The sequence below is a fragment of the Dipodomys merriami genome, unplaced genomic scaffold, assembly GCF_024711535.1.
Source record: "Dipodomys merriami isolate MVZ:Mamm:240054 unplaced genomic scaffold, mDipMer1.0.p SCAF_19, whole genome shotgun sequence".
Classification (NCBI taxonomy): domain Eukaryota; kingdom Metazoa; phylum Chordata; class Mammalia; order Rodentia; family Heteromyidae; genus Dipodomys; species Dipodomys merriami.
In genome coordinates this window covers 14,139,142-14,153,250 of record NW_027203270.1, presented here as the reverse complement: position 1 = coordinate 14,153,250, position 14,109 = coordinate 14,139,142, and the positions used below count along the sequence as shown (strand labels likewise).

The 14,109-nt window shown below is 41.2% G+C and overlaps 1 protein-coding gene across 3 annotated transcripts in view; it reads left to right on the top strand.

Annotated features, from left to right (window-relative positions):
- The window catches only part of Slc6a4 (solute carrier family 6 member 4), a 45,628-nt gene extending 34,548 nt beyond the window's left edge, over positions 1–11,080 (top strand). For all 3 annotated transcript variants that reach the window (XM_070027399.1, XM_070027396.1, XM_070027398.1), the window contains 3 exons: positions 660–760; positions 5,765–5,932; positions 10,491–11,080. In XM_070027399.1, coding sequence (XP_069883500.1) covers positions 660–760; positions 5,765–5,932; positions 10,491–10,565 — 344 coding nt within the window. In that variant the 3' untranslated portion in view covers positions 10,566–11,080. The remainder of the gene's footprint in view (positions 1–659; positions 761–5,764; positions 5,933–10,490) is intronic.
- Positions 11,081–14,109: the final 3,029 nt, after the last annotated feature.

Sequence of the window (14,109 nt, the reverse complement as noted above, 5' to 3'; positions counted from 1 at the left end):
AGAGGAAAGGGCCCGTGTGAATTGCACATGGGCCTAGTTTTTTTAAAAAAGAAATCCTCACCTGGTCAAGCAGTTCAGAGAACAAAGTTCAAAGTACAAAATGCACAGCAGATTTGCCCCTAGAAGCCCCGGGGACTGTCAGGGAAACAACCACAGAGCACTTTCTCTTTTGCAGTTTCGTGTCTGTTGGTGGAAGTTCTCACTTCTGGGACAGTAACTTTTTATAGAACCTTGATCTGGTATATGAACAGACAATATTGTGGTTAAAAATTTCCCTTGAAAGTTTACAGAGTAGGGTCAAAGTTGATATCTGCTGGGCTGGCTCATCATTCCTAAATAAAATTCAACTCTTTCCTGTAATAGCAGTAAAATCAAGTCTATGCTGAGATCTTAAGACAGTGTAGACACAATGGGAGGTGGGGGGAACTTCAAGTCTCTTTCCAAATGTCCACCATGAGCTTTGCTTGCTATAAAGTACTCAGCTGTGTGTCCTTGAAACACTCAGGTGAAGACATTTTAGAGCTATTATACATGTTCAGGTCAGGAATTTCAACTGCCTTCCTCCTAGTCATTCCCAGTGCTGATCCCAGTGATTCTGACTAGCTCTGAGAAGTGAGGGAGAATATCACTTAATCAGTGTCTCTTTGGGATGATTTTAGGCATCACTCAGTTCTGCAGTGACGTGAAAGAAATGCTTGGTTTCAGCCCTGGATGGTTCTGGAGGATCTGTTGGGTAGCCATCAGTCCTCTGTTTCTACTGGTGAGTTATTTCTTATCTCCTTTGTGGTCTAGGGAAATAATTGCTTCCAGACACATTTTTAAAAATGTATCATGTATAACATATATACAGAACATATATACAGACCTGCCCTAAGAACTGCAGGAACTCTTGGGCGAACAACTACAGAGCACCTCCCTTTCATAAGTATAGACCTCAAAGATATTTTATAAAATAAGTACTACTATGTAGTCCAAACCATGTCAAGAAACAGAAACAGGTCAGCACTTCAGAAACTCCTCTTCTGACATATAATACCTCAGAACAGTCTTGGCTTCAGTCACATTAGTACATCATCACTTATTGCATAATAATGATAAATACAATTTATTGAACACTAACTACGAGGGTGGACTTTGCTTTAAATGTACTGCTCTTTTAATCCTTATGATAATTCTATGAAGTAGTTACAGTGCTAATACTCTGATTTTACATTTAAGGAAATTGAGGCTTAGTGACATTAAAGTCACATAGCAAGAAAGAACTAAGATAAAGGAGAGATTATGCTGCTCCCGAGAAGAGTCTTAGCAATTTCATGTTTTATTTTCACATACATGCTTTTATTAGCATCCATTAGTTATACAAGGGGGTTTCACTGGGACATTTCCATGCATACTGTATGCATCTTCTTGAAGAGGCCCCTCAAGCATAGGTCCAAATCAAAAGGAGAATCCACCTGTTGCCAAAGGACCTGGACCTGGGTTAGTCCATTTGTCAAGGTGTATTTAATATTCACTTTATCTTACCTGGTATCCACATGGAGAGGCCTTTGTCCAAAGATGAATAATGCTTGCTGACTGACAGTGTGCACTAAGGTATCCTGGAAAACCCACATTGTATGCAGCAACAGGGAAAACTCTTCAGTTGTTTCATTTATCCGTAATCCTTTTTTGGGGGGGATGTTGATCTTTTAGAACCAGAAAGCTTGTGAGAACATCCCACTTTGTGTCAGGACCTCTTTTTACCATACGGCTACCCCTTCTTCCTTTCAAAAGAGCCATTTGCATTGTATTTTGATTTTGAGACAGCCCTTTATGTTTTTCGTATCTTTTTGTACTCACATTTCTTCTCATGTTTGTGACAATTCATGTCTCTCTCTACCCCAGAAACTCCTCCTGACTTCCATTTTCCTAGACTTAAGAGGCTTTCAAAACCAAACCAATAGGGCTGGGAAGATGGTTCAGTGGTAGAGCGCTTGCCTTGCATGCCTGAGGCTCTGAGTTCAATTCCTCAGCACCACATAAGCAAAAAGAAAAAAGCTGGAGTGGCGCTGTGGCTCAAGTGGTAGAGCTCTAGCCTTGAGCTGAAGAGCTGAGGGACAGTGCCCAGGCCCAGAGTTCAGGCCCCACACCGGACCCCAAAAAAAACCAAAAAAACAAAACCAAACCAATATATGCACCAAGCAAGACGCATTCCCAGGGCACAGGTGTAAACACTAGGCTCCGGAATTTCCTTAAATCTTGGTCTGGTACTTTAGCAGCTTGCAGATACTCTTAAGTAAAATCAACTTTTTTTGGGTGGGGTCTGTGTTGCCTGTGCTGGTCTTGAACTTGAGCCCAGGCAATCCTTCTACCTCAGTTTCCCTTGCCTGGCTCTATCTATCTATCTATCTATCTATCTATCTATCTATCTATCTATCTATCTATCTATCTATCTATCTGATCTACAAGTTTCAGCAAGAGCTTTGAACTGAATTGCCTGGCTACCATTGCCAGAAGCCAAAGTCCTGACATAAACAGGTTATTATTTCATATTAAAAGCAGTGCTTCTTGATAATCTACTTAAACTTTTCATTTGTTTTTCAAAGGAAGAAGGGAGCTGGATTAATTCCTTGAGGGCAGAAGCATGTTTGTTTACTTTTGCAGTCCTCACACTGAGAGAATGGTGTCCAGGGCACAGAGTGGGATGAGACAAGTTAAGGCACTCACCCGGGGCAAAAAAAAAAAAAAAAAAAAAGCTTAGGGACAGCGCCCAGGCCCTGAGTTCAAACCCCAGGACTGGCACAAAAAAAGTGCCAAAAAACTGTGTGTATGTGTGGTACTGAGAGTTAAACTCAGAGCCTTGAGTTTGCACAATAGACCCCATAACCACTTGATCCACACCTTTTTTTTTTTTATTGTGAAAATACTGTACAGAGGGGTTACAATTACATGGGCAAGATAGTGAGTACATTTCTTATCAAGCATTGTAGCCTCCTCCTTTGTTTACCCTTCCCATCCATTCCCATCCTCCCCCCCACCCCCGCCCCAAGTTGTAAAGTTCATTTTTGACATGACTACTTGTACTTCTCATTGTTGCAACAGGTCCATCTGTATCCTTATTTAAATGACTTGTTTTTCCCCTTCCCCTCCACAAATTATACCGACATCAAATACAGTGAAAGCATGGGTTATACTGTGGGGGAGGGACATACAAAGCAACAAAGAAATAATCTTATAATTGCATTAGAAACAAATGCATGAAAGAAAAAAAAAACATTTAAAATACATATCTTAGGGCTGGGAAGGTGGCTCAGTGGTAGAGCGCTTGCCTTGCATGCATGAGGCCCTGGGTTCGATTCCCCAGCACCACATAAGCAAAAAGAAAAAAAGCCAGAAGTGGTGCTGTGGCTCAAGTGGTAGAGTGGTAGCCTTGAGCTGAGGGACAGTGCCCATGCCCAGAGTTCAGGCCCCACAACCGGACCCAAAACAAAACAAAACAAAAATAAAATAAAATAAAATACATATCTTAGGGTTCATTTTCCTAACATCACCTTATCTGGCCTTTTCTGCTTGACTCATACATATACTAGATATTGCAAATAAGGGAAATCATGGGACCTATGCTTCTTTGGGCTTGGCTTACTTCACTTAATATAATTTTTTCCAAGTCTTTCCATTTCCTAACAAATGGGGCAATGTCATTCTTTCTGATGGAGGCATAGAATTCCATTGGATCCACACCATTTTTTTGTCTTGGCTATCTTCAAAGCAGAGTCTTTGTGCCAGGCCAGCCTGAGCTGCCATTCTCCTATTTGTGCTTCCCTGTGTGTGCCCGTTATCTCAGTGATAGTATATATAGCCATATAGCCATAGTGTTTTCTCTGTTGCTGGAATAACAGGCTTTATGCTCCTGGGCTCAGCCATTAGTGAGATGGAGTCTTAAGAACTTACATGTCTGCACGAGTTTGAAACTATGATCCCCAAATCTCCACTTCTTAAAAAAGTAAAAGATTCTTGATGAACAGTATTTTACCAAATACAGGAACTGACCCTGTACAAGGTCAGTTGTCTCTTTTCTCCCAATAATCTAGCCCTGTCAGCTCCATCTCTTATAGATTGTACTAAGTTATTACCTTAGTTTCTGAAATTTTGACTTCTCTTACATATTGTTTCTGAGGTTTCATTTACCTGCCTCTCCTACATTCTAGTCCTGTGGCTTTGGGCATTTTCATTTCTGATAGTGCATTGTCCAAGAGTCCCTTTACCCGGCAGGACCCATATATGGATTTCGTTACCGGGACATTGCTCATAATTCCCATGATGTTTGCTTTACTCCCCTTCACACTTATATAACAGATCCCTTGCTCTGGGCTTTTTAAGGCTGCTTTAGGTAAACAATGTGTAACTTACTAAAAATATTCTTTTTCACTGAAGCCAAGTTACAAAAACAAAAAATATGGTGTATGAGCAAGGAGAGGCTGGGCTATGTGAGTGGGATGAAGGGGGTTTCTGAAGTTTGATCCCTCCTTGAGGAAATTGGATTTTGCACACTTGACATCAAGAGGAACTAAGTTCTGGGGAGGCTGGCTCCTAACCACACCCTATTGTTCTTTGTTCCCACACTACCTTCCTTAGTAGATGAGACTGGGCAGGAGAACGGCTGGCTATTGACCCAACTCCTGTTTCCAAGGCCTCCTTCCAGACTTAGGATAACTCTGCTCAGAATATGAATGTGTGTTGAACCATTTCCCATTTTATTACCTGCAGACAAAGGAAAAAAAAGATATAAATAGATGTTTAACCACACAGTTAATTTACATTACTGTCTTTTTTTATGCCCATGAAATAATAAAATTAAATCAATAATGACTTTAGCACAGTGGTAACTAGGCAAAAAACTGATATTTACAATCTCTGGAAACCAAACTGAAACTCATAAATTGGGTGTTGAGAACACATTGTAAAATTTTTCTTCATCAAAAATTTCACATGAAAAGTCTATCAAGCTGCTTTTTTTTTCCTTCCATAATTCCTTTCATGTGGACAGACAGAAGGTCCTTGCTCAGATGCCTCTTTGTAGGCCATCCTTGTTGAAATCCCAGGCTAAGGTGCTGAGTGTAGAAAGCGAAGAGGGGAAGAGATATTCTCAGGAGCTTGAGTCCTCCTGGGATTTAAAAAACCTTATTATCACTCTTGGATATAAAGCACCTTCCATCTGACCAAAGCCAGTCACAACTGAGAAATTCAGAAATATGAAAACAACAGAGATATGAAAACAACAGAGTTGGGGCTGGGAAGGTGGCTCAGTGGTAGAGTGCTTGCCTTGCATGCATGAGGCCCTGGGTTCAATTCTCAGTACCACATAAGCAGAAAAAGCTGGAAATAGCACTGTGGCTCATGGTAGAGTGCTAGCCTTGAGCTGAAGAACTCAGGGACAGCACCCAGGCCCAGAGTTCAGGCCCCACGACTGACAAAAAAAAAAGAATACAACAGAGTTCATTCCTTTGCTGACCATCCCCCATGGATACCAGTCTCTCCTTGTCAGAGGTAATGCTAAAGAGGGTGCTGCCATTTCCCTGATTTTAGCTCTAACCTCCCTGCTATAAGCCCTGAGGTATGAGATCAACAGGAAAACCAAGAAAAGCACCTTGGTATAGATGTTGATAATTCTGAATCATCTAGGAGGTATGCCAATAGTATCTCAGCTTTCGCAGATGTTATTTATGGTATGTATCTGCATGGATATAGTGAAGATTTTTAATGTTTCTTGGAATTTCTGTCTTAGTTCATCATTTGCAGTTTTTTGATGAGCCCACCTCAGCTACGACTTTTCCAATATAATTATCCTCACTGGAGTGTCATCCTGGGTTACTGCATAGGAACCTCATCTGTCATCTGTGTCCCCATATACATAACATACCGGCTAATCACCACTCCAGGGACAGTTAAGGAGGTAGGTGCTAGTTAGTCGATATAGTGTAAGAGTGTGTATGGGTATGTGTGTGTGTGTGTGTGTGTGTGTGTGTGTGTGTGTTCATGCTGGTAAGTATTTTGAGCACAGACAATTCTTTTATGTCCTATTCAAAAGATTAACATACATGAAACTCACCAGAAGACTCTCAAACTTACACATTTTTGTTCACTTATACAACTAGTACAGCCATCATTTAAAGCATTTCCCCAGCCATCATTTAAAGCATCTCCCAAATTCAGCGACAAAAGAATGAGCTGATCTGTTGGGTTTGCTGAGGCATTCAGTTTGGGCTGTGTTTAGCTTTGCAAACTTAGCAGACAGCCACTTTGCTGACTGCAACAAATATTATTTTGAAAACCATCACAAAATAAAGATGTTACATATAACTTAGTTTTAGTTCAAGACATTGGAATAAATTTTTTGCCAGGATAAAAAGATCATTTCTGTAATGAATGTTTTTTATAAATAATTTAATAATAGGACCTTAAAATTTGTATAAAAGTGCATCCTTTCCAAAGAATCTTCCTGTAGATTATCTTATTTGTTATTAAAATACCTTGTGAGGCAAATGGGGACCTGAGGCTGGGAATAATCCTGTTCAAAATGCCCTTATTCAGTGACTTGTCTGAGAAAACATATTACAGAACTTGCTGTCCCAGTGTTCTTTTCACAAGAGTAGTTTCCTTCTAATCTTCATATCTAAAGTTTGCCATACAGAAATTGGTGCAAAAGGTCAGGGATAGAATAGTAGTCATTTTCCATTCCATGCTGCCAGAGTTAGTGGCTCAGCCACTAGATTTACAGGAGTATTATCCTTCACATTAACAGAGTAAAAAAGGTTCATGTGGCTTGTCTAGTTGTGAAATCTGTAGTGGGTATTTTTGTAGGAGAGGAGCTCAAAAACAAAGGGCAGAAAGTCAGAAGGTAGGGCTGGGAAGGTGGCTCAGTGGTAGAGCACTTGCCTTGCATGCCTGAGGCCCTGGGTTCGATTCCTCAGCACCACATAAGCAAAAAGAAAAAAGCCGGAAGTGGCGCTGTGGCTCAAGTGGTAGAGTGCTAGCTAGCCTTGAGCTGAAGAGCTGAGGGACAGCACCCAGGCCCAGAGTTCAGGCCCCACGACTGGACCCCCCAAAAAAAAAAAAGTCAGAAGGTACTCTATAATGCCTGAAAATCCTGGTGATCTAGTCTGTGGGGTATAATAAGCAAAACTCAGACATGAGATAATTACATTAATATTACTCATTTTGTGAAATATGAGAACAATGGTATTCATTTCTTTTTCCAAATAGTTGAAAAGAGTTAATAGTGAAAGAATTAGCTCTTACTAATTTCTAACATGACCTTGTTCTTTACAAAGAGCACTGGGCCTTGGTGTTGCTTGTAATTCACTCTCAAACCCAGAGTTACTAAATTCCTTCTTTCAAGTTCTACTTTATGGCAGCTGAGATGATCCAGGGTCCAGGGTTTGAGGTGGGACTCTAATTAGGTTAATTATGACACTATTCTTTAGTCAGCTTTTGCAAATTCCTCCAGTTGGTAACAAGGGACTGTTATCCAAAGGTATTTTAAGTAACAGAGCTGCAAGATTTTGGCAGTAGAGATAAGAGGGTGGGACCATGCTCACCATTGGCCACCAGATGGGGAGCAGTGGGTTACCAGAAATGATTTTGCCTGTCAACGAGGACTAAAGGTAGGCCACAGTCAGCCTTGACGAGTCACTCTCCACTTGGTCTCCTCATATTTAAAATGTGTTCACTGGACTGCCAGATCTCTTAAAGATTGTTGTAAAAGTGGTAGTCCTATAGAATATCAACAGCTGATACTGCAGGGGGGAAAAGGTTGGAAAATGCTTCTAATGATTTGGCATGCGCTGGTAGTAGATGAACATTACAGTCTAATGTAAATTTAGTACTCAGGTATCCTCCTTATCAGGAACACAAAATGAGATTGCAGAATTTTGTGAATTTCATTAACTTTGGAAATGGAACCTATTGAATTCCATAGAATTCAATTTTTTGTCAGTCGTGGGGCTTGAACTCTGGGCTTGGGCGCTGTCCCTGTGCTCTTCAGCTCAAGGCAAGTGCTCTACTGCTTGAGCCACAATGCCACTTCTGGTTTTCTAGTGGTTTATTTTTATTTTTATTTTTTTTTGGTCCAGTCGTGGGGCCTGAACTCTGGGCCTGGGCACTGTCCCTCAGCTCTTCAGCTCAAGGCTAGCGCTTTACCACTTGAGCCACAGCGCCACTTCCGGCTTTTTTTCTTTTTGCTTATGTGGTGCTGAGGAATCGAACCCAGGGCCTTGAGCATGCAAGGCAAGCGCTCTACCACTGAGCCACCTTCTCAGCCCCTCTAGTGGTTTATTGGTGATAAGAGTCTTATGGACTTTCCTGCCCAGGCTGGCTTTGAATCGAGATCCTCAGATCTCAGCCTCCTGAGTAGCAAGGATTACAGACATGTGCCACTGGTGCCCGGCAGACCCTATTCTTTTTTTTTTTTTTTTTTTGGTTGGCCGTGGGGCTTGAACTCTGGGCCTGGGCGCTGTCCCTTAGCTCTTCAGCTCAAGGCAAGCGCTCTACCACTTGAGCTACAGCGCCACTTCCGGTTTTCTGGTGGTTTATTGGAGATAGGAGTCTCACAGTCTCTCCTGCCCGGGCTGGCTTTGAACCGCGATCCTCAGATCTCAGCCTCCTGAGTAGCTAGGATTACAGGCGTGAGCCACCAGAGCCCGGCTGGCAGACCCTTTTCTTTAAGGAATAATTCCCAGAAAAAGAAAATAGAAATAAAGACTTGAAGTGTACTATGTAATGTTTTCAATCCAGAATATAAAGTACAGTAGCTCCAGATGCTAGTGGCTCACGCCTATAACAATCAAGAGGCTGAGATCTGAGGATCTCGGTTCAAAGCCAGCTTAGGAAGAAAAGTCCCCATGAGATCTCCAATAAACTATTAAAAAAAAAAAGGCTGGAAGTGGCACTGTGGCTTAAGTGGTAGAGTGCTAGCCTTGAGCACAAAGAGGCTCAGGGATGGCATCCAGGCCCCGAGTTCAAACCCCAGTACTAGCAAAAAAAAAGAAAAAGGATTTTAGTAAGGGTTTTTCTTTTCTTTTTTTTTTCTGTCAGTCATGGGGCTTGAACTCTGGGCCTGGGCACTGTCCCTCAGCTCTTCAGCTCAAGGCTAGCACTCTACCACTTGAGCCACAGCTCCATTTCCATTTTTTTCTGCTTATGTGGTGCTGAGGAATCAAACCCAGGGCCTCATGCATGCAAGGCAAGCACTCTACCACTGAGCCACCTTCCCAGCCCTAGTAAGGGTTTTTCTGGTTTTTTTTGGTCGGTCATGGGGCTTGAACTCTGGGCTTGGGCGTTGTCCCTGTGCTCTTCAGCTCAAGGTGAGCGCTCTACCGCTTGAGCCACAGCACCACTTCCGGGTTTTCTAGTGGTTTATTGGAGATAAGAGTGTCACAGACTTTCCTGCCTGGGTTTTGAACCATGATCCTCAGATCTCAGCCTCCTGAGTAGCTAGGATTACAGGAGTGAGCCACTGGTGCCCGGCTTAGTAAAGGTTTTTCTAAGCCTCTGCAGAACTGCTATTTTTCCTCCTCCAAATCCATGAGCTGCTTCATACTACTCTGCCAATAAAAATTCTCAACTGCAGGCTGAGAAAGTAGCTCAGTTGTAGAGTGCTTGCCTCCCATGCATGAGGCGCTGGGTTCAATTCCTCAGTACCACATAGGCAGAAAAAGCCGAAGTGGTGCTGTGGTTCAGTGGTAGAGCACTAGCCTTGAGCTGAAGAGCTGAGGGACAGCACCCAGGCCCCGAGTTCAGGCCCATAACTGACAAAAAAAAAAAAAAAAAAATCTCAACTGCTTCTCTGTGATAGTATTACATCAGTGTGAGACTGCTTCAGAAATGGTGATTTAAATGGTTGCATCTTTCTTCAAATTTCCTGCAGTCTTCACAGGAGGATTCATTGCATTAGTAATATCCTGGTCATTGTAATGGCACTGGGTCCTGTAGCTGTAGTTTGCATCAGGGCACTAGGAATCAGACCGAGAGAGGTGGGTCGCAAAATCCAGTATCTACTCTGTTTTCTAAGCCCTGTGTGGCCATGAGGAACCTACTTACTTTATCTAGAAAAAAAATGCTCTTTCTCAAACAGCAAAGACATGCTATAGGGCAGCAGAGGTTCTACTGAAGGCTAATTTCCTTCCATTAGTATAATATGGTATTTTTACTCAACTTATAATTAAATGCCATTGGGAACAAACCTGAAACCCAGCTACTCAGGAGGCAGAGGTAGGAAGATCATGATCTGAGGTTGGTCCGAGCTAAAGTGTAAGACCCTATCTAAAATAAAAACTATAAGCAAAAACACTAGAAGCATGGTTCAAGTGGTACATCACATTCCTAGCAAATTTGAGATCCTAAGTTAAATCCCCAGAACCACAAAAAGTCATTAAAATACTATTTAAGCTTTAACATAATGTGGAAATATTTTTGCAGTTAATATTGGTAACATTGCATTTTTTTCCCAACAGCGCATCATTAAAAGTATTACTCCAGAAACACCAACAGAAATTCCCTGTGGGGACATCCGATTGAATGCTGTGTAATACACACCAGTCCAGCTCTGAAGAGTCTTCTCCTCCCTAAATGAACAAGTTTCCAGCAAAGCCTGATGATAAAAGGACCTTCTTCACAGAGACATAGTCCTAGAAGACTATGGTGCCCAGATTTTTGTGGCTTTCAGCCACTTCTTCCATGAAATCTGCTGGACATACTCCTATATTAGACTGTGACCCAGCTGAACTGGCCTGGATATGTGAGGAGGTGGGAAAGGAGGTGATGAAAACTACCTACTCACCAGTTAAGATTAGTTTAGAATAGTTAGTGAAAGTCTCCTGTATCATTTTTTGGTATGATCATTGTTACCTACCACCCATTTGCTTCACTATCTACAGAAAAATGAAAACAAAACAAAACAGGGATGTTGTCTTGCTAGCCATATATTTTCCAAGTAGCATAGAATACTATAGCTGGAATCTATTAGAACCTTCTAACCCATGTGCTGCTGTGGAATCAGGAAAGATGTAAAAACCTAAACTGAAAAAATAATGTGTATGTGTGAGCTTTTGTGTATGTGTGTTCTTATTTCAATCCCACTACTTTGGACCTATTACAAACTATGAATTTCCTCTATTTTTTCTTACATTAATGAGTTCTATCTACTCAAATGTGCATGTGTGTTATCTGGAGAGGACAATTAACCACAGCATACTATATGCTACCTTTTCCTTTGCCAGTGGTACTACTTCAACCCACACAGCCTCCTTTTTCCCTCTCCCTTCCCCTAAACATCAGGATAAAATTCCACAGTCAAATCTGGCTTGGCTGTGAACTCCTTTCAAGATGGATTGTGAACACCTGAAACTTCAGTGTTTTGCTGGCTGTCTGGTTTAAGCTCTACCTCAAATGACTGAGTTTAACTGTTTAGGTTAATTTATCTTGTGCAGAGGGTAAATCCAGTTTTCACTTAGCACTGAAGTGTACAGATCCGGTATATGGCCAAAGCCAAGAGTCTCAATCAGAATGCCTTGAGTTAGCTTTAAATGACCTTCCCTCCATTTTGCCTTTTCCTGGTGATCATGATTGTGAGTTCAGATGCTTTTCAAGACTGAATATAAGTAAGGCTATTGAGAATGGTCCATTAAATGAGTGACCATTCTGGCTTTTTTCTTTTTGCTTATGTGGTGCTGAGGAATTGAACCCAGGGCCTCAGGCATGCAAGGCAAGCGCTCTACCACTGAGCCACCTTCCCAGCCCCTTCTGTGTCCTTTTAACATACCCTCATCATTCTTATAACTTTCTGGAGTAAGATGTTTGGATCATGTTTTTCCTCTACTATAACTCTGGACTCATCTATTTCTCAAAGAAAGCCTGGTTCTTTTTAGTAAAGGGGGTATTAGAAACTGAGACCTTGGTGCTAGTTGTGTTCATTTCATTGAAGTGTTACTGATCCTCAAGCTCTCTATAGATGAAACTAGGGAATGTGGACAAGTGTCTGCATACACATTTACAATCTATATTTCCTTCATCTGTTTTGAAAATCATGAGTTCACATCAACATCTCCACTTACAATCCAACACAGCAAAGTTTTACAGCTTGGTTTTCTTCCTTTCTATATTAAAACCCCTCCTAGGATAGTAAGAAGTCTGGCTCCCATTATCCCTCATATATTTGATTAGTACCCCTATATATGTAAGCAATATTCCATTACTATTGCTACTTCCCTTACAGAAAGACTTTCACTCCATTCAAATTTTGAATACTAAACTGGAATGACAGAGATTAGCAAAGCCCTTGAGGAAGGATAAAAAGTAAATCTGCAAAGCATTCTGTAATATTTTTGTTTTTTTTTGTTATTTTTTTGGGGTCCGGTTGTGGGGCCTGAACTCTGGGCATGGGCACTGTCCCTCAGCTTTTCAGCTCAAGGCTACCGCTCTACCACTTGAGCCACAGCGCCACTTCTGGCTTTTTTTCTTTTTGCTTATGTGGTGCTGGGGAATCGAACCCAGGGCCTCATGCATGCAAGGCAAGCGCTCTACCACTGAGCCACCTTCCCAGCCCCCATTCTGTAATATTTTTATCTGAACATAAAAAATGGCTTATTGAGGTATGAATCCATGAGAAAGAGGGAAGAGAAAAAGAGGGTGGTGATGAGGAATATGGTGAAAGTACATTGCATGAATATATATATATATATATATATATATATATATATACATCTCTCTATATATATATGGGTACAAGTGACTCAATGCTTATAATCCTTGTTACTGAGGAGGCTAAGATCAGAGAATATGATTTGGAGCTACTCGAGGCAAACAGTCCACAAGACTCCATCTCCAAAATAACCAGTGAGAAGCCAAGCTAGAGGCATGGCAAAAATGGCAGGGTGCCTGCCCAGTGAGTGCAAGGTAGGTCAAACATTAGTACTACCACAAAATAAAAGTAGGATCCTTTACCAAATAGGGTTTTAAAATCATTTATTATAGTACATACCTGTAATCAAGTCACAAGGACCATAAGTTTGAAGCTAACCTAGGCTATATAGCAAGACTCTTGTTTTCAAAAAGAAAAATATTTTGGCTGACCCTGAAACTTGAATTCAGGGCCTTGTACTTGTTTGGATGGAGCTGGAAATCTGCAGACTGGCTTTGAACCTTGATCCTTCAGATCTTAGCCTCCTGGGTAGGTTGGATTACAGATGTGAACCATTGGCTCTGGTTGTAGTGGCAGAAATCTAATTTAAGCCAGCCTGAAAAATATTGGTGTAAATATCTTAAAATAGAATAGAAAAGCTAGATTGAGGGATTCAAAAGCAAGCACTTGGGCCTTCTCTCTGCCTCTCACTTTGTCTGCCTCTGCTTTGTCTGGTGTAGGCTTTCGTCCATCTGGCAACCAGGCATACTCCCATGCCAATTCTAGACTTACCTCATCTTCAAACTCAGTGATGCTAGGGGAAAACATTTCAGTAAGTTCCAACAATAGTTACAATATTAGTCTGGCTTGAAACACATCTCTTCCTGGGGGCTATTTGGCACGATTTGCACCTCCAGATTAAGAGGCATCAAAGAGTGTTTTCCTAAGGAAAAATCAAGATGCTATTATTGGAAAAGGAAGGATGAATGGGAGAGGAACAAAAACATCTGTATATTTGAGGGGATAGAAGAAAATCCTTAATTGACAATTTCACACTGATCTACATCATCAAGTAGATTAATAAAAGCATCTATAGCTTTTCCTATTCAGTGTATCCATGCTCCTTTGAACTAAACTTCTGAGAGAGGGAAATTGAATTTCTTATATCTCTGATACAATCCTTTGACTATATACAACAACCAAATTAATTTTCTGAATGCATGGCTTTAGTTATAAAGCAATCTTAACAAAGGAACCATATTCCCTACCTAAGTTGGAAATATTTAGATCATGTCTCACCCCTAACTTATCTTTCTTTCCATACTTTTGCTGCCGACCTTTCTGTGCCCCACCCCCCATAAGTCAATACATTTCAAGATTTGTCACTGATCTACTTAATAGCATTAGGATATAACACATCTTATATGCTAGACAGAGATTATCATTGGTTTTCT